The sequence below is a fragment of the Pleurodeles waltl genome, chromosome 5 (genome assembly GCF_031143425.1).
Source record: "Pleurodeles waltl isolate 20211129_DDA chromosome 5, aPleWal1.hap1.20221129, whole genome shotgun sequence".
Taxonomy (NCBI): Eukaryota; Metazoa; Chordata; class Amphibia; order Caudata; family Salamandridae; genus Pleurodeles; species Pleurodeles waltl.
This window is the reverse complement of record NC_090444.1, coordinates 1179977456-1179996212: the sequence shown is the minus strand read 5'-3', so window position 1 is coordinate 1179996212 and position 18757 is coordinate 1179977456. Positions and strand designations below refer to the sequence as shown.

General features: G+C 43.4%; 1 protein-coding gene across 1 annotated transcript in view; it reads left to right on the top strand.

The window, feature by feature from the left end:
- The window catches only part of LIN28B (lin-28 homolog B), a 507166-nt gene extending 491478 nt beyond the window's left edge, over positions 1-15688 (top strand). Inside the window, exons 4-5 of the mRNA XM_069235414.1 lie at positions 13811-13908; positions 15252-15688. Of these exons, the coding sequence (XP_069091515.1) occupies positions 13811-13908; positions 15252-15604 (451 nt within the window). The 3' untranslated portion in view covers positions 15605-15688. The remainder of the gene's footprint in view (positions 1-13810; positions 13909-15251) is intronic.
- Positions 15689-18757: the final 3069 nt, after the last annotated feature.

Sequence of the window (18757 nt, the reverse complement as noted above, 5' to 3'; positions counted from 1 at the left end):
CATTCACCAACCAAGACTTTATGAGCTGTTCTACAAACACAGATGCTTCTGGGGAAGAACTACAGTGTAAACTCTGCTCTACTTATAAAGCGGTACACAGTATCCTCAGGACTTCAGTTCAAATGAGTCCCACGATCTGACTCCAGAGAAATCGGCATTCAGTACCTGGGTATTCATTTTCTTAGCAGTTTAACTACAGTGAGAGAGTCATTTCTCTGTGTTTGGTAGGCTTCCACCCATCAAGAGAAAATGCACACTACAGCCAGGAAGTATCTCAGCCCATTACAAACAGGCATCACAATAAAGTCCACTTGCATTCTGTTGAAAGGACTACCTGATCTTTCTACATGGCTTAGTGTAATTGTTGTTCTTTTCCCTACTTTCATCTGCTAGCATGTTAACACATTGATGGCACAATTCTTCTGGAAGATCCTGATTCTGGGGGGACACCACAGACTCACCGCTCCCCAGCCACACCAGCCTCCTGCTCTCCTAGACCCATGTCGATGACGACACCATCAAAATCATGTACACCATCCAACCCCTGTCCTCACCACATCTTCAACAAAGCGAGCTCCGGCATCACACCCCAACTTCAGAAGATCATCAACAGTTCCTTCGAGACAGCCACCTTCCCGGAGAGCTGGAAACACTCCGACATTATCGCCCTCCTCAAGAAACCCAATGCGGACCCAAAGGACCTCAAGAACTTCAGGCCCATCTCCCTGCTCCCCTTCCCAGCAAAAGTAATCAAGAAAATTGTCCTCAAGGAAAACACCATGGACCCGTCCCAATCCGGATTCCGCAGCAACCACAGCACTGAAACAGCCCTCCTCGCCGCCACTGACGTTATCAGGACCATAATTGACAATGGCGAAACCACAGCCCTCATCCTCCTGGACCTCTCGGCTGCTTTCAACAGGGTCTGCCACCACACCCTACGCACATGCCTCAACGATGCAGGGGTCCGTGACAGAGCCCTGGACCGGATCACCTCCTTCCTCACCGGCAGAACCCAGAGAGTCCACCTCCCCCATCCCGCTCTGAAGCCACCAAAATCACCTGCGGGGTACCCCAGGGATCGTCCCTCAGCCCGACCCTCTCTAACATCTACATGGCTCCAGTCGCAAACATCTGATCTCATAACCTCAACATGGTCTCATACGCAGATGACACCCACCTGATCCTCTCGCTCACCAAGGACCCAGCCACTGCCAAAACCAACCTCCATGATGGAATGAAGGCCATCACCGAATGGATGAAGAACAGCTGCCTGAAACTGAGTTCTGGCAAAACTGAGGTCCTTATCCTCAGCTCCACCCCTTTCGCTTGGGACGACTCCTAGTGGCCTGCCACACTGGGAACCGCACCGAAACCCACCGACAATGTACGAAACCTGGGATTCATCCTGGACTCATCTCTATCAATGACTCAGCAAGTCAACACCATCTCCTCCTCCTGCTTCAACACCCTCCGCATGCTTCGGAAGATTTACTAATGGATCCCAACTGGAACCAGAAGGATGGTCACCCAAGCCCTCGTAAGCTGCAGACTGGACTACGGCAACGCCCTCTATGCAGGAACCATGGCCAAGCTCCTGAAAAGACTGCAACGCATACAGAACGCCTCATTCTGGACCTCCCCTGCCACATCACAGCCCACCTGAGAGACCTGCACTGGCTCCCCGAGAATCACGTTCAAACTCTTCACCCACGCTCACAAGGCTCTGCACAATACCGGACCAGAATACCACAACAGACTGCTGTCCTTCTACACCCCGACCCGACAGCTTCGCTCTGCTGACCTTGCCCTCGCCACCATTCCAGGCATCCACAGAACGACCACCTGCTGGCAGATCGTTCTCCCACCTCGCTGCCAAGACGTGGAACACTCTTCGCACCCACCTGTGACAGACACAGGACCCACTTACTCTCAGGAGACATCTCAAGACTTGGCTGTTCGAGCAGTAGCAGCCTTCCCCCCCCCCCCCCCCACACTTCAGCGCCTTGAGACCCTCACGGGTGAGTAGTGCGCTTTACAAATGCCTCCATTGATTGACCAATTGTGTCCGAATCTTCTCACTGTTGCCCCTCTCCCTAGATGTGTTTGGCCATGGAAATGTGTCATGGGAAACAAACTGCTCTGATCCAACCCTGCTGTTCCGCTTCTTGAGCATCCTCCAGTAACCTCTTGAGCTCTTCCCATGTACCAGCTATTAACAGCAGTGTCCTTTCAGATTCATTTGTGTAAGTCCTGTTAAATGTTGCAGGCCACAAGTGCACAATACCAAGCAACTTCATCAGCAAATCCATTTCCATCTGTGACACATCCATTGCCACTTCTGTGAGGTACACATTTAACAACTGCAACTTTAGTGAGCAACTGCTGTGCTTTCAGAAATCTTTTTACATGTTTGCCGTTTCTTACAGGTGGGTCAGATTAAGTCGTAAAACCCCTCTGTGACGATAACTGTCCAAAGTCATGGACCACACCAAAGCCATAATAATATAGTCACTCTCCAGTGGGCTAATAGTCTGCAAGCTCTTGTACGGGCAACCAGTTCTGCAACTTGTGTTGATGTAATACCTCAAAGCCACGAAGCTTCCACAACCCCCTTGCATTTACAGGGAGCGCAAGCTGCTCTCAAGATACCTTCATTAGTTTGCAGACATGATTTAGTTTGACTTTTAAATTTGTAAAGCGCTCGATTGGCTGGAGGCATTTTGGCGGTGCTACTGTCTGACTGTAAAACTGATGGGTTACTGAATAAAGAGCCAGGAATTTAGGACTCTCCTAAAGGAGAGGAGATTAGGGTTTTCCCTCAGTTCTCAAGGAAGAGAGTTCCACAGTTTAACATTGCCAATTATAAAGCTTCTCCCTCCCCAAGAGGCTCATTTAAACTTAGGAACAGCCATCAGTTCCGCTGTGGAGAAGCGGAGTATACCAGACAACCTTGTGTCCGAATTATTCTGGGCCAAAGTTGTGTAGCACCCTAAAGGCCATGCAAAGTGCTTTAAATTATATTTGCTTCTTTATAGGCAACCAGTGAAGCTTGACTAGTGCTTGAGATGCGGCTTGATACTTAGGGATCCCCAGTAAAAGATGAGCTGATGCATTCTGCAGTATCTGTAGTTTGCTGGGAAATCTATGTTGTGCATTCAAAAGAAGAGCATTGGAATAATCCAATTGGATACAGCAAGTGCAGTCACTACAGTTTTCTGAAGAACCTCAGGGATAAAAGGATAGTTTATTGTGATGACCTTCTGGGTGAAGAAAACCAAGGAAGTTGGGGCATTAACCTGATCTCTAAAAGCCAACTTATTATCAAATATTATTCCTAGGTTTCTGACTTTATTTGCTGGGGTGGCAGTGGGCCTAGTTCTTGTGCCCACCATTCAGGTGTCCAAAAGGAGATATCATTTGAGACAATTGATTTTCATCCAATTATCTGTTTGTTTCATGCAGCTAATAAATGTGATTGCTATGTTGTCTGGGTTTCTGGATACTGAGACCCCAATTTGGGTGTCAAATTGCTGGAAAGCTAGACCGGCATAAGAGATGACTAAGAAACTAAAGGATTCGATTAGTCTGACCAGTGAGATGATGTATAAATTAAAAAGGGTAGGGGCTCAAGGAAGAACACTGAAGCACCCCACATGGTAGACAGAATGCATCTGAAACAGATTCACCCATGGCTACAAATTGTTCTCTCTCAGAAAGGAAAGATTTCAGTAGAGTAAGGACAAATGCCTAGTTTGAAAACAGTCAATCAATAAATTGTGATTGACCGTATCAAAGGCTGCGGAGAGATCTAACAAGATCATGGCGGCCTTTCCTCCCTTATCCAGCGTGGCCGTTAGTTCTCCTGAGGGCATAATTAATGCTGATTCAGTACTATGAGCACCTCTGAAACCAAATTGCGTAGGGTCCAAAAGATTATAAGCATCTATGAATGAAGTTAATTCAGGATAATTGCCTTTTCCACAATTTTATCTGGGAAGGGCAAACGGGAGGTTGGTCTATATCTACTTTCAGGCTAGGTTTCGTTAAAAGTGGAAGAACAGAAGCATTTCCATCCAGCAGGAAAGTAGCTTATATTGATTATCTCGTTAGAATGACAGCTAGTTGCGAACCTATAGTCTCTTGGGCAAGATGTATAATCTTTGGCGGACACGGGTCCATTAGGTAACCGCACTTATTAAGCTTCGTTAGGCTTAGTACTTGCTCAGTAGTGAGCGAGAAAGAAGTATTTAGGATTGTCAGGCTGGAGGGGATGACACTTCTTGTTCTGAAAGTCCACAGTTGATGTTTTAGTCACAGACGTATCAAAAACTCCCCTCATTTTAGCCAGGAAGAACCTAGCTAGAGTGTTACAAAAAGTTTGGGTACAGTTATTACTACTTTTCTTGGGCAAATTGGTCATTTTTCTTTTACTGTGCCGAAAGCTCATTAGAAAAGTCCTTTGAATTTTGTATTTTATTAGTAAAGTGAAGGGTTTTTACTGTAAAATAATTGCTTTATATTCAGCAATCTGTTGTTTATAGGCTTCTCTTTCTGATGGATCATATTTTTTTCTCCACTTACATTCCTGTCTCCTATAGAGCTGTTTCTGTGCTCTGAGTTTGTCTGAGAACCAATTTTTGATGGTGTGCTTCTCCAATTCGTATAAACATTTTCAGGTGCAAGTGAATCTTATCGCCAAGCCTATCCATAGGTCGGAGATAAGGAGTAGGTCAAAATGGCTGATTCAAGATCCTTGTCAGCGGTGGGTTTGGAGGTGAAACAGCAGCATGTTAAATTTGGAAGACTTAATTTTGTGCTATACTCGACCCTTACTTGCTGTATGGGTGGTCCCGCCTCTCATGAATGAGCAAGTTAACGTTATGTCAAATATAACTGCTCTATGGTCGGACTATGTTAGCGGTAGTGAAGGGCTGAACTGCAGGAAAGGATTATCAGAATAAATACTGTCTAACATATGGTGGGCAACATGGATAGGTACATTCACCAACTGGAGAAGACCCAGACTGGCCATAGTGTTGACTAAGAGTTCTGTGACTATCAGCAATATTTTCTAGATAAAAATTCTCCTAGAACTATAGTATTTGATGTAGACTTAATTTGAGAAGTGGATTGAGGGCCTTAACAAAGGAGGACCTTTGGCCCGGAGGACGATATAACAGTAGTCCTCTAAATGTATAATTACTTGGAAAAAAAGTTCTTCATACTCAGGGTTAGTAGATGTTGATGAGAAGGATGCAGGGAGTTGATTGTGATAAATAATCTCTTGGCCACCTTTTGGCTTACTGACTGTCTGCTCTAAAGATGGAGAATCCTACTGGAATAGCCAGAAGTAGAATAAGCCCAGGTTTCTGTCTCAAACAAAATGTCAGCTTATGTATATCTATACATTCAGCCAATTTGTGCTTTATTAGTGATCTGCCATTGAGTAGAGTATAAACCAATGCGCCCCAGGAAATCGTTATATTGCTTGGGGCTGGCCCAATTGGGAAATTTGAGAAAGTTGCATGACTCAAACATAAGATTACACGCTATGCATTGTGAAGTATCAATGATAATGTGTGGCTCAAGAGTGGCCCATAATGCTTTTTACCTTCCTCCCTAGTGTATTTGAGTAACAAAGGAACATCCTCATGCGAAACAGGCAGGGGTTCTGATTCTTGGCACAATCCAAGTGCATTTGAGCATACCTTAGATACACCTTTGGCGTGCCAGCAGCATGCCCGCTTTGTGCAGTCGCGCCAGCATTGGATTTTATATAGTCCCCTACTAGCCGGAAAGCTAGACTGGCAACAAAGATGGTGAATACAAATTATCCCGCTCTAACAGATGAGGATTGCAGGTAAAAATACACAGATTTCAAATACACAGATCAATCTCTAAAATCAGAAACAACTAAAGTTACAAACGAGCATGAGGCACTTTTGAAAGAAAAAAAACCTTTTAGACAGCTCATAAAGTGCTTGTGCCTTCTGTCAGTTTCCCTTCAGCAGATAGCTGCGCGGTCACACCAGCATTGGATTGACATAGTCCCCTCCTAGCCGGACAGCTAGACAGCAACAAAGATGGTGAATGCAAAATGTCTTTCTCTAACAGGCGAGGACTGCAGGTAAAATACACAGAGCCATCCACAAAGATTGCACAATCAGGCTCAATCAAAGGTTCATCTTTTATGTCTGGCCTTAGCTTGGTGCATACATCCGTGACATATGGACAATCATGTTCAAACCCCCCACAATTCAAATCATTTTCAGGTAATGGTAGTAAATGTAGCGGATTCAGTGATATTTTCTGCTGCAAGGATTTGCTGCTCATACTTAGCAAGTCTGCTATTTGTCACGTATCTCCACTGACTGAGGGACCATAACAGTTACAGGATGTCACATCACTATATTTTCACATCTCCATACAGAGACCAACCTGCAACCATGACTTTTAGACAGCTGGGTAGCCCTGTCATCTACAGGGTAAAGAGTTATTGGAAAATTAGCCACAGGTCTCCATTGCATCTGATAAAGCACTGAGAGCACAGTCCTCCCTCTCACTGAAAAACATCTTACTGTAATCTAGCATTCTTAGTTATGGGGCATGACAGACTTTCAGTTCTACATACGTTTTCTATCACTTGCTTCATGGAAGTGGAGCAGACACATCTTTGTGTGTCAGCCTCAGTAAAGGCCTAGCCAGAAGGGAAAAGATGGGTGTCCACTGCCTACAGTAGCCGAACATTCTGACCTCTCTGTGGTTTGGGTGGATTCATTCTTCTTAGAATAGTTTCAGCTCTCTTGTGATACCTTTCTCATTCCTTTTTCAATGATATGTCCCAGTTGTTGGATTTGTTTCTGACAGCTGTGCAATTTACTCAGACAATTTATGTCCATTCTCAGCTAAGTGATTTAACAAAGCAATGGTATCTGATTACAATCTTCTCTAGTGCTGTATTGCATCAGAACTGAACAAGGCATCCGCAGACACTCAAGAGTTTTCTTCGGGATGTGGTTAAAAATGGAAGGACTCCGGATACCCTTGTGGAACTCGGCACCATGCATAAACTTTCTCTTAGAACACAAAAGAGAACACAAACTGACTGTTCTCATGCAATGGGATGGAGAAATAGGCCTGGATAAGATCCACAATGATAAACCATTCTCCAGTGCACAGAATTTAGAAAAGGATGGTGGCTGGGGTGCATTACCACAGGACAACATGGAACAAATATGTTGTTAAATTTTGTGGGAGATCCTGAACTGTTCTGTATTTTCTGATGGGTTTTTGTAAGCTCATGATGGGTAAATAACAAGGGCATCCCAACGATGTCTACCAAGATTCCTTTCCTCAACATCTGTTAAATTATTGTTATTGTTGCCACGGTCTCTGGGGTCAAATTGCTTGGTAGTGTTCTCAGAAAAATTGCATTGGGCTTAACTGTAATGCGGACTGGTTCTACACCTTTGATTAGTCTCTTTCCTTGCAAGTTCCCACACTTCTGTGTTCAGTCTTTCAAATCAGGGTGGGGGCAGGGGGGTTCTTCTGTTTTCACTGGATACAGTCCTACAGCTTCATCTTGAGCCTATTTGAATTTGATGTACTCATCATGAGTTTGACACACCATCCAGAGTACAGTAAATTGCGCAATTTAACTTGCACAACAAATCTCTTCCTAGCATACTAAAGGACACAAATCACAGACTGGTGTTTCTTCAAATGAACCTATTTTTATGGGGACTTCTTCTGAAATTGGATTTGTGATCTGTTTATTTGTAACTCGTACAACTTGTATCTTCTCTTCTGAAAGGGGTAGGTCTCAGTCGCGGCTCACGGTGTTAGAGGCGAGTGGAGGGAATATTAATTAAATTAAAAAAATAAAAGTAAACTTACCTTAACTGCCGCCTGGAGAACCGCGTTGCTCCTCACCTCTGCCTGCAGGCACGGGCTCCCAGCCTACCCTGCGGCCAATGTCACCTCTGCCTGCAGGCACAGGCTCCCAGCCTACCCTGCGGCCAATGGGTGGGAGCGCCCAAGCAGACTGTTGAGCATCTGTGTTGCTGGGCTGGAGAGAGCCCTGTGCACGCATGTGTGTTTGGCCGGCCGTCTCGGGCAGGCCAAACACATGCACTCTGAGGGGAGTGCACAGAGCACTCCCCTCTGCTCGTCACAGCCTGTGGCCTTCCCCTTTCACAAGGAAGGGATAATAAACACGGTTTATTATCCCTTCCTTGTGAAAGGATTTGCAGCGGTTGCTACTGGCGGGGGGAGGCGACGCTCCTCCACCCTCATTGAGGAGCCACCCCTGGTAGGTCTGGGACTTCTGCTGTTCTGAGTGTGGAACGGGTATCATCCCTGTCAATAAGAAAATAATTGATGGCCATTTACCTCACCTTATTCAACTGGTCCACTTTGGTTAAAACTGATCCAACTTTGCAATTTTCCCGACTCTTCAGCCACCATCGTTGCAAATTGTCAGAGCCGAAGCTCCCGTTCTAAATAGCAAACTGTTAAAATGGGTTTAGTTTCTGGTTCTGGAATGGGTTTGCGTTTGCTCAGGGCCTCTGATTAATGTTCTATCTTGGGCTTTCCGTATTTTGTAAACACCATCAGGGCTCGTGCGACCTGCATCATTGGAACCTATGTCTGCATTTACACTTGCATTTGCTGAATGGGTACATTGTCCATATGCATTTGATTTCATACTTGCATTTGACTATTACCACTTATGTTACCTGGATTCATCCTACACTCCCCCTTCTAATGCCCGATTTTGTTACAAAAATTATAAAGAATTGTTTTCTTCAGTGTTGCAGCTACACCAGAATTCGGATCTACTGGAACTCCTTGACCTCTACTCTATGGAACCATCAGACCTGACTGCACACCTTGGACTCTACCTTGAAAACCACCACCCTGCAGTCCACCCGATTGTCTTGCAAAGGATTGATTCTGAAAACCTTTCTGCACAAGCTTCGTTTGCGCCAACATAAACTTTTCCTTGAGTTTCTTTTGCTTCATTTCCTGTTCATCACTACAATATTTGACATTTCTCAGGATCTCATACAGTCATTTTGTCTGCCAACAAAACACACTTTGTTGTATATGGATACTAATCTCCGGTCTTAAGCCAAGCACAAACTTTGACACAAAGAATTACATATCACTCTGATTGATATGGGACTGCCCACTATGTTGCTGGAATGCCTGCAACAATCGCTCATAATACCCATGCACTGACTCTTGGCTTTTGTGGCATTCTCTTTATTTTCAATAATAAAGCTCTTTTGACGGAACTTTGTCTTTCAGAAAAGTAATCGCCTTGTCGTATTTATTCATTAATATAGGAGTTGGAGCATAAGTGCACGCATCTCTTGGTGGTTCTATATGTGGGCACTGTACTGCAATTCTACTCTCAGATCACAAATCACTTGGAACCACAATATCAAAGGACATGTTAAAATAAGTCCACAGCACTTTTGAAATCATCGCAAATCTTTGAACTTGTGTACCACTTTATAGGACTCTCCGCTTTGAAAAATGAATAAAGCATAAATGCTGCAAGATATCCTCTACTCCATGGTACCTGGTATCACTTTAAATGGATAAGCCGAAGCTCCTCCTTCCTCAGAAGGACCTGACGGTGGTTTCCCATTTACTTCAGCCACCTCCGATTGTTTTTTCTTTGGTCTTTTTGCCCATTTGCTTTTTAATTTTTCAAAATAGCTCCATTTTCAAATGCATTGTACTAATTCATTAATGTGTAATCACATTCCTGAAGAACCCATTGTCTCAATAGCTTCATTATCTAATTGTGCTCTGAAATGTTTCTGTAATGGGACACTTTTTTGAGAGATACACTTCTTATTGTCTGTAAAATTCAATTTGTCATGTGTAGCCACTGCACTCCTAGTAAATCTTTGCTCAAGAAAATCAGCTATCTTTTGTTTTTTTTTCAAGATCTAAGCAGCCTCTAATTTTTTTTTCCAACTCTATTTTTGATCTTAGGATATTTAACAGTCCTTCTCTGTCTCCTGTGTAACAGCCTGATTTTTTTGTGTTTCCTGTCTTATTCTCTGCGACTTCTTCCAACTAAGGGAGGAAAATACCATCTTCACATAGATTGGTCTTGCCCTGTACAATTGGTGTTGTAAAGACAATCCTCCCTTCTCTGTGACTGAATGGTTTGCTGTGGTGCTCCTTGAACTATAGTATAGTGGACAATATTATTCTGAGATGTTGCTGTGCGAATATCTAATGGCTCTGCTGTTATAACTCAAAACAGGTGCTGTTAGTCACAATAGAAGCAGTAACCCTAGAAGATATCACTGCCGGAACATTCTTGACTCGAAAGGGTGCAGTATTTGTAATAGGCTGTACAACAGGCTGTGTCATTTGTAATGTCAATTTGAACTGAATGTGGTTCAACGGAGGCTGTAGCCACTGTCACATTAGATGTTTGGGTACTCTCAGTAGCAGGGGCAACTTAAATGGTGGACGTCCAGCCAATAATGCATCCAATTACCTGAATCACTTTCTTAGTCTTTCTTTTCATCTTTTTCATCCTTGTCTCCCTGGCCTTGTCTCTTTCGGTTTCTCAGATTGCTCAGTAATAATTACTGGATGCAATCTAGCTCCCTCAGTTATAGCTTTCCTCCACCACGGCTGGTGCTCCTCCCATGTAGCATCTGCATAGTTATGCACTGCTTTCTTAGCTTTGTCCTGATCTCTCCTCTAGCATGTGCAGCTTTCACCCAAACATGTAATTCTTCATATTGTGTAGGTCTAGGAGGTGGCTTCATTTCATGAAGCTTTTTTTCTCAACATCTCAATCCTTAATTCACGTGTACCATATCTCAGGAAGCTCAGAGGACCCTCCTTTTTAGTGATCTTACTCCATTAACAAAGCTACAAACATGTATGTAACCCTACATTCATTGCCATATAATGTGGTGGTGTACCCTCAAGAGGTGCCTCTTCACCTTCCCGTACTGGCATTGTCACATCACCGCTCACATTGTTTTTAAAAGCTTGAAAATATTTCAGGATTTTGGATTAATTCAACAAATGGCAAACCACGTAATTTGAATCTCTATTGTTTTGATGCTATTCTGTATGTCGGTTTCTTAGCAAGCCCGTCCTCCAATCTCAGTGCCTTTCTGCACACAGTCCAATCATTAAGCAGCGTTTCACACCAACTGACCTATCTTAGTTCAGCACAAATGGCGCAACTACACGATCCCTGCAGCAGTTCACCTTCCTTTACAATTTTCTTGTACACACAATTCTACAACTCTGAGAGAACACAAAATAAACAGTCTTTGCCTGCTCCGCTAAAGAGAATTAAAAAGGCATTTCAGCAACCGGAATATTTAGGTTTTTACACCCTCTGAGTTTTCTCATTCAAAAATATTTTTCACCCAGGCAAATGAAATCTTAACCAGCGGGAAATCACCCTAAGCAGTGCGGCTTCACCTTTGTGCAATGTGCATGGATCAATATTAGTACAATCACAACAAACCATTATAGTTCCTGTCTCTGCTGTACAGTCGCCAGTACCTCATGACCTGCACCACAAAACCTTAGTAGGCAGAAAACCATAAAACAACTCTTATTTATCTTTATGTATCCCAGGATCTTGGGCTATTTCTTAGTCCAGTAACCTCTTCAAGTTCTTTACAATAAGCACATAAGCATCACCAATTCATTCAACACACATACTCTACTACTTAAACAAAACTTCAATGACCAAAACAAGTGACGCATAACCTTATTGATACTCACACCCCCAATTATGCGACTACCTTCAAAACCGCACTCCGTCAATCTTCAAAATTCAGGCTTTTTGCTAAGGGACATGGACATCTTTCTAAATCATGGTAATTAATTGCAGCTCCTCTTTCTCATAATGTAAACTGTCCTCTTGCTACCAGCTTTTCTGGAGCTGGGATCTCAGTTTAAATATCGGTTTATGAGATAAGGCTTACCAAATCATAAGGGAGAAATCCCCGTCTGTTTCACTCTGGATCAATGGATCGTTAACGTTAGTTGAGATTAACCAGGAGCTGTTCATTAATTCATTTATCATCACAAGTTCAGTGGTTTCTTCAGTCAATAATGAGAGTTTGAAAAGCTTTATTAATTAAATATTTTAATAGCTCATCTTTATTAGAATCAACTTTTAAGTTACGCAAAAACCATTCATTAGTAGGGGTGGGCGGAGTGCGTGGAGTCGTGCTATGGGGAGTTCCACAAGCTGGCGGAGTTCGTAGCCCCCATTCGCGTTGCGCTTGACATCAAACGGAAAGCGACATATGTATTTGTGTTAAAAATCGTGCATGAATGGCCCCACACGTTTCACAAGGGTGCGGCCATCTTGTTTTTCACTCTGCTTGCAGTGCTGGGCTTGTTTTTCTACCCCTTTTTTATCCACTTAATTCCCCACCCACCTCGACTATCGACTATCTCCATCCCCTTTTTATTTAATTTATTAGCCTCTCATATCAAATCTATATTTGTACTTTTTTTAACCTGGTTTTCTGACTGTCTTTTTGTTTACTTTTCCCATTTCTTCCTTCATTCCCTTATCTCTTCACCCCACCGCGCACTAGGGCAGACCATGGCGGCAGCACTGCCAAGGGGTGCAGCCCTGTCCCCATATTGTGGGGAGGGAAGGTGCCAGCACTAGTTTTTTGTGCAGCGCCACCTCCCCTCAATGCTGAAAGAAGGTGGCAGGTCTAGTTCAGGTAATTCCTTCAGGAGAAGTAGACTGTTGTAGGGGAGGGTGCAAAGGCTGGTTCGTCAGCACACTGGGAGCCAGCGCTCCCAGCAGCAGTTGATGCACTGTTTGGCAGACATCATCAGACCGCAAACAGAACCTGCTCGACCTGCTGGGAGTCGTGGTGTTGAGGCTCGTGAGTAATAGTTATTTATTTTTATTTATTGTTGTTCCATAACACAAGTCGTGGTGTGCAATGGTTGTTACGGTGGAAAACCCCTCTCGCAATTGTTTTTTTTGCAGGAAGGTGTCCCTTCCTGGACAAAAACAATCAGCCATTCAAAGCATGGACTCTTGCAGCATAGTGCGGGGGTGCCTGCATGGGCTCATGGCAGCCAATTGTGCACCAGTGCAGGGGAAAAGGAGGACAGGAATTCACCTCTAAACCTTCCAGTTACTTTTATTTTTATTTTTCACCTCTCCTGATTTCAAAAAATTATTCTTTTAGTTTTACTGTTCAGGTCTACTTTTTTGTACTTATTTTCGTTCTATGTGAGCTTTGATAAATTCTTGTTATCCCTGGATGTATCTGTTTCTTTACATGTTTCTTCTGTACCTGACTTCCTCCTGTCTGCCACCTGTGTTAGCTTTCTCTGGTTTGTTATTATTTACTAAACTTAGCTTTTTTCTTCACCCCTGATCTATCTTGCGCACAGGTACTTAATACTAAACGGGCGCAGATTTGTAGAACAGGTACCCTACCGACAAGATTGCATGCCCAAGTCAGCTTTTCTACACATGCTTGTGAAGGTTTTTCTGCTTTCCTCGTGCCCATTCCATTTGCCAACCAAGACCTCATCATAGGTTCTCCTGGATTGACCAAAGTATTCCACTTCTGTATTGCGCTTCAGTGACTTAACTGAGCTCTGCCCCTCCATTCGAAACGTTTGCTGTTGATCTGTCTACCTTGCTTTTCTAACAACCAACAAAATTCCTATAGTGAATGATAGAAGAAGATAGAACTGTAATGGCCTATTGTGGTTGTATTTATTTTGTTGAAACTAAATTGTGTAATGTTTTTTCCAGCTGCACCGACCACCAGTGCAGGGGCCAGCGGCACCACCAGCATGCCAGATGCGGCAGCAGTCAGAGGGGTGAACCGGCGGCAGCAAGGATGGGAGCTGGTAGGTCATATTGCTCTTGCTGATTGAAAATTACGGACATACTCCCTGCAAGGGCATTGCTTGTGAAGCACCTGGTTTAGCAGCTGCAGTGAGGATTGAGTTCTTAATCTTAATGACCTCTTATCTCTGCAAATCAGCTCACAAAAGCTCATCATAATGATTGAATGGAGGCTAAAATGATGGCTTGATGGAAAAGCAAAGGACGGACGGCTAAAAGAAAGAATGAGTGAAATGGTATATGAGTGAAAGGATGTGTGGGTGAAAGGAAAAGAAAGATGCTTAGATGAATGATGGGAGATGCGTGGGTTGGTGAAGATCGATAAAGGAGGTGAAAGGATGCCTCAGTGGGTGAAGGAAGGGTGAATGAGTATGCTAGAGTGAGGAATGGGTGGATGGTAATGAACAATACATGAGTAAATGGATGGATAGGTGAAAGCAGGGTGTTTGAAAGGGTGGATACTGAATAGGTGAGTCTATGGATGGAAGGGTGGATAAATATGAATGGCTAGAGCTAGATTGGAATAGTGAAAGACTGGATGAGAGTGTGTAAGCTTAAATCAAATGGTGGGTATCAAAGGGTGAATAGAATAGATTAATGAAAAGATGAGGGTATAATTGCTTAGATCAAGAAGGCATAAGGGAGCTATTGTGGAAAGGGATGTCTACTGTTCACCTAATTCACTTGGTTGGGTTACATGGTTATCAAAGCTTTGGTTCAAAGTGGGGGTATTTTAATTTGCCTTCTCCCTTAACTCCATGTAGTTGAAGCAAGGCAGATATGTGTTCTCTTACCCATCATGGTCATACTTCCCTCCCCATTAGTCACCAATGCTACTATGATGTAACTGCAATTTGGCAGTGTACAATAGGGTTTTCTGTGCAATGTGTGTATCTGCTTCAGTTAATGCAGCGTTTACAAAGTTGTCAATGTATTCAAACATAAAAATGTTTCCTTTTCACCCCAGTGCCCACTCTGTCACATCCTAGTACTTCAGTCCTTTTACTTTTTTCCAAAGTTCTGTTCCAGCCACTCAAAAACATTTTAAATCCCTTTTAGCATGCGCCACATTTATGTTTAAGTGAATATTTAATGGGTTCCATAATGGGTAAATGCCAGTTCAAATTTTACCCCTTTGACATTCGGATGTCAACTCGACTACAGTGGAACATGTGTGAGTAAAAAAATAGCCCTGTAACTTGTGAATAATCTGCTACATCAAATTATAATGGCCCTAAGGGATCAGCAATTTACCTCTACTGTGCTACTGTTCTATTTTTGTAAAAACATTTTTAACAGAGCACTGTTTATAATTTGTAAATTTCCCTTTTCTCTCCTGCTATAGCTGCTCCTGGTGGACATTGTCATCAAGCCCGCCAGGAGATAGCAGCATGGCTCCGGCAGCAGAGACTGGAGGGCATCAGGAATGAATATTGGCAGCTGGTAACCCTCGAGGAAGAGGAGGAGGAGACGGAGGCAGCACTTATGATTGCCAGCCCTAGCAGCTCCAGCCTTCCAGAGGCACCAGCAACACCATCGCAGTCAACCCGTCCCTGTTCCACCACTGCTGCCCCCCCTCCTCACACCAGGCCCAGGACTGCATATCCCACCGCCACGTCCTACAACACCTTGCGCGACCTGGACTGCCTGGTGGCATGCTTTGAGGTGGCCCTCAATGATATCCAGATCCTATTCTAGTGAACATGGACGTGCTCTCTTTGGATCCTTTTATTATTTTTTTGTTTTGAAAAAAGTGGATCATTCATTATACTTTATGACTCAGTCAAATGTTTATTTTGGTGTGTTAGTTTTCACTACTGTCTTTTAGTGAAGACAGTTTTTTAAATCTGCTCAAGAAAAGAGTATGTCATTTATTCATATGATTACCCTTGCTTTGTTGCCATCTGCAACTGAACTATATTGATCACTAGTGGATGATTGCCATTGCCTATTTTGCGTATAAACACCTAGATACACATAGACAGGTAAGACATCATCTTTATTAGGAGTTATATTACTAACTAAACAAGTTAACTACTTCACTCCACAGTTCTTTTCTTACTGAATAGATGAAGCCAGGGAGTTGTCTTCTTACTGTAGGGTTGTTCCCAAGATGGCATCGTAACGCTTAAGGGGGTGGTAGGTGGTAGTAGTAGCAGGCTACCGGGCTAACAGAGTAGACAGAACTTGACAGAAGGTGCCACTCCAACGAGATCAATCAATGGGTTATGCATCACTGTCAATTTGATTAAAAAAAGTAAAACCGAGAGAGTGTGTCATCATATCAGAACTTTAGGAAGACTGAGACCAGACTACCACAATGACAGTATTTGACACACAGAAGAGTCAGACCTGATATGATAATAAAATGTAGCAATATCAATTTCTTCTGAGCAGAGGTGGGGAGCTATAAAAACTAAACGTAGGAAATTAAATCATGGAGTCAGGAGAAGTTGGCTCAGACAAGTGGCTGGACCATGTTAAGCATTTATGGAATACACAAGGCCTGAATGATGATAATTTGATTGGGCTGGTGTGGAATATTGCTCAGGTAGAAGAAGGCAGAAAGTCATGCAGTGAGTTGGTGTCACTTTCACCACACCCGCCTCAGCAAGTGTGTGATTCATTTATGGTGTAAAATGAAGTCACACCTCAATAAATCACAGCCCGGGGGAAGGAGGGTTAGGGCTCGATGGATGGAGGGGATTTAGGAAAAGGTATGACAGACAAATGCTACAGAAAAGAAATCGCAGCAATATTCTTTGGTGCGCTGAGCAGCACACCATCATCAATCTGTTGTGTAAGGAAAGTGGAAATAAAGGGATAAGTATGATTCAGTTAAGTGCATGCAACAAACTGCCCTTCCGCCCCACATAGTATATCCTAAATGTTAATGTCTTCTATTTGTGAAAAATAGAAATTATGGAAGATTGATGATAACCCCCACAGTTACAAAACTTATGATTGTTAAAAGGAAAATCATACTGTATTGCCTAATTGGGCAATGCATATCGCCATTCTTCTTGGAATGTCGGTCACTCCTGGGTGTCTGTCTGATGTCTTAACCTGTCTGGTAGGTAAGTTGGAGTCTTGAGATTTCTGCAAGTTTTATTCATGCAGGAGGCGGTGTGCGTATTGAGAAAAAAACAGTGGCTGTATTATAGAGTAAAGGAAAAGGACAAAAGGAAGCAAGGTAAGCTTCATGAGGAGTCAGCAGATTACCAAAAAGACTCGGAGGCAGAGCAAGAACATAAGGAGTTTCACATTTGAGCGAGCAATGTAGCAAACGCATGCTCAGCAGCATGTCCAAATCAATGCAATGCACCTCTTTCCATTTCACAGAGCTGAGTGAGTACTAGACTCATAGCCTTCGCCATCATCATGGTTTCTCTTTGATGTCAATAACTTTCTCCTAGCTGTTGAGGTAGTCCCACAATGAGTCCTTCCATCCTTCGCTTCCAGATTCTGAGCCACTCTATCCCAGTCCCAAACTGAGCAAGGTAAACCTGTTAAGTGCACTGCAGTTGAATAAAGATTAGAACAAATAGAGACACAGAACTGTAGTGTTTTGTGTAGATTTGTGTTTGCTAACTAAAGTGGCTGGTCTGTTCTGAAGAGCCAGAAAAGAAACTAAGGAGTGGACCCTGCAGGTAAATTTCTAAGTTTGAAATGCCAATCACTTTCAGGAAAAAATGATCACCCATCTGCCCCTAAGCATTGCAAATCCTCAAACAAGTTTACAAATTCCTTGAACTCCCTCCCTCAATGTCAGTCACCACATACATCAGTCATCACTCCCAAACACCCAATATATCACCATTCATTGGTGCAGAGAGAGTTACTTTAGTACTAGTAGTAGTTGCATTTTCCAATTAAAGCACAGTGGGTGAACAAAATATCTCCTTTTGATTGCAGCTCAACACATTGTTGACATTGGCACTGACAGCCTTTTTGTTTTATGATCTAGGGCAGTCCTGCTAGGTGATGTAGAAAGAAAAATAGGATAGCTAATGGGCTGTGAGGGAGGCAGGCATCGTCTCCACTGCCGTGAATGGTATATGAGGGCTTCTTCACTGCAACGTGTCCAACTCTGATCCGGGCTTCTAATATGTGACTATAAAATGGTGGGGCAGCATAAATCAGACACAAATATAATGTTCCACTTTTTTGGCAATGAAAGACAAAGAGAAGTTCAACAAGAAAAATTATTACAAAGTTTTCTGGTAGCACTGCCATTCTCCGTCCGGGAAGTAGAGTTGGTTGTGAAACTCTGGTGGTTTACGCAGAAGTTGCTCTGCTAACACACTTGATTCTGACCAATCATACTTTTCCTCCTCCTGTGGTGTTTCAGGAATGGTGTAATCAGGTGGTATAAAATGCTGGTTAATTTTAATCATGGTCGATGTCTCCACGTTTTGAGGTGAGAGACTGGTCCTTCTGACAGTTCCAACTGCACCAGCTGCACTGAAAACACGTTCAGCAGACATGCTGGCTACAGGACAGGCTAGATACTTTGTTGGCAGCCTGCTGAACTCTGGCCATTAGCACATCTTCCCATAGCAATACAACAATGTGTTTTGATCCACATACGTCTTTTCTGGGCCATCCAGATACTCCTGGAACATCGTCTGAATGGTCATTGGTGCTGCCACCTATTCGACCGCTTTTTCTTTCGCCTCCGCACTTGACTTAAGACCTGCCACTTGAAACCAACCCAATGCAGAGCTTGAGTCTGATTCCTCTGTTGCTGTTGTCGCTGTTTTTCTTGGTGGGGTATGTGTATGTGAGACGAGACTGCACTCTCTGGAAAGTGAAGGCGACACCGCAGAACTACGGAGTGGGACTCTAAGT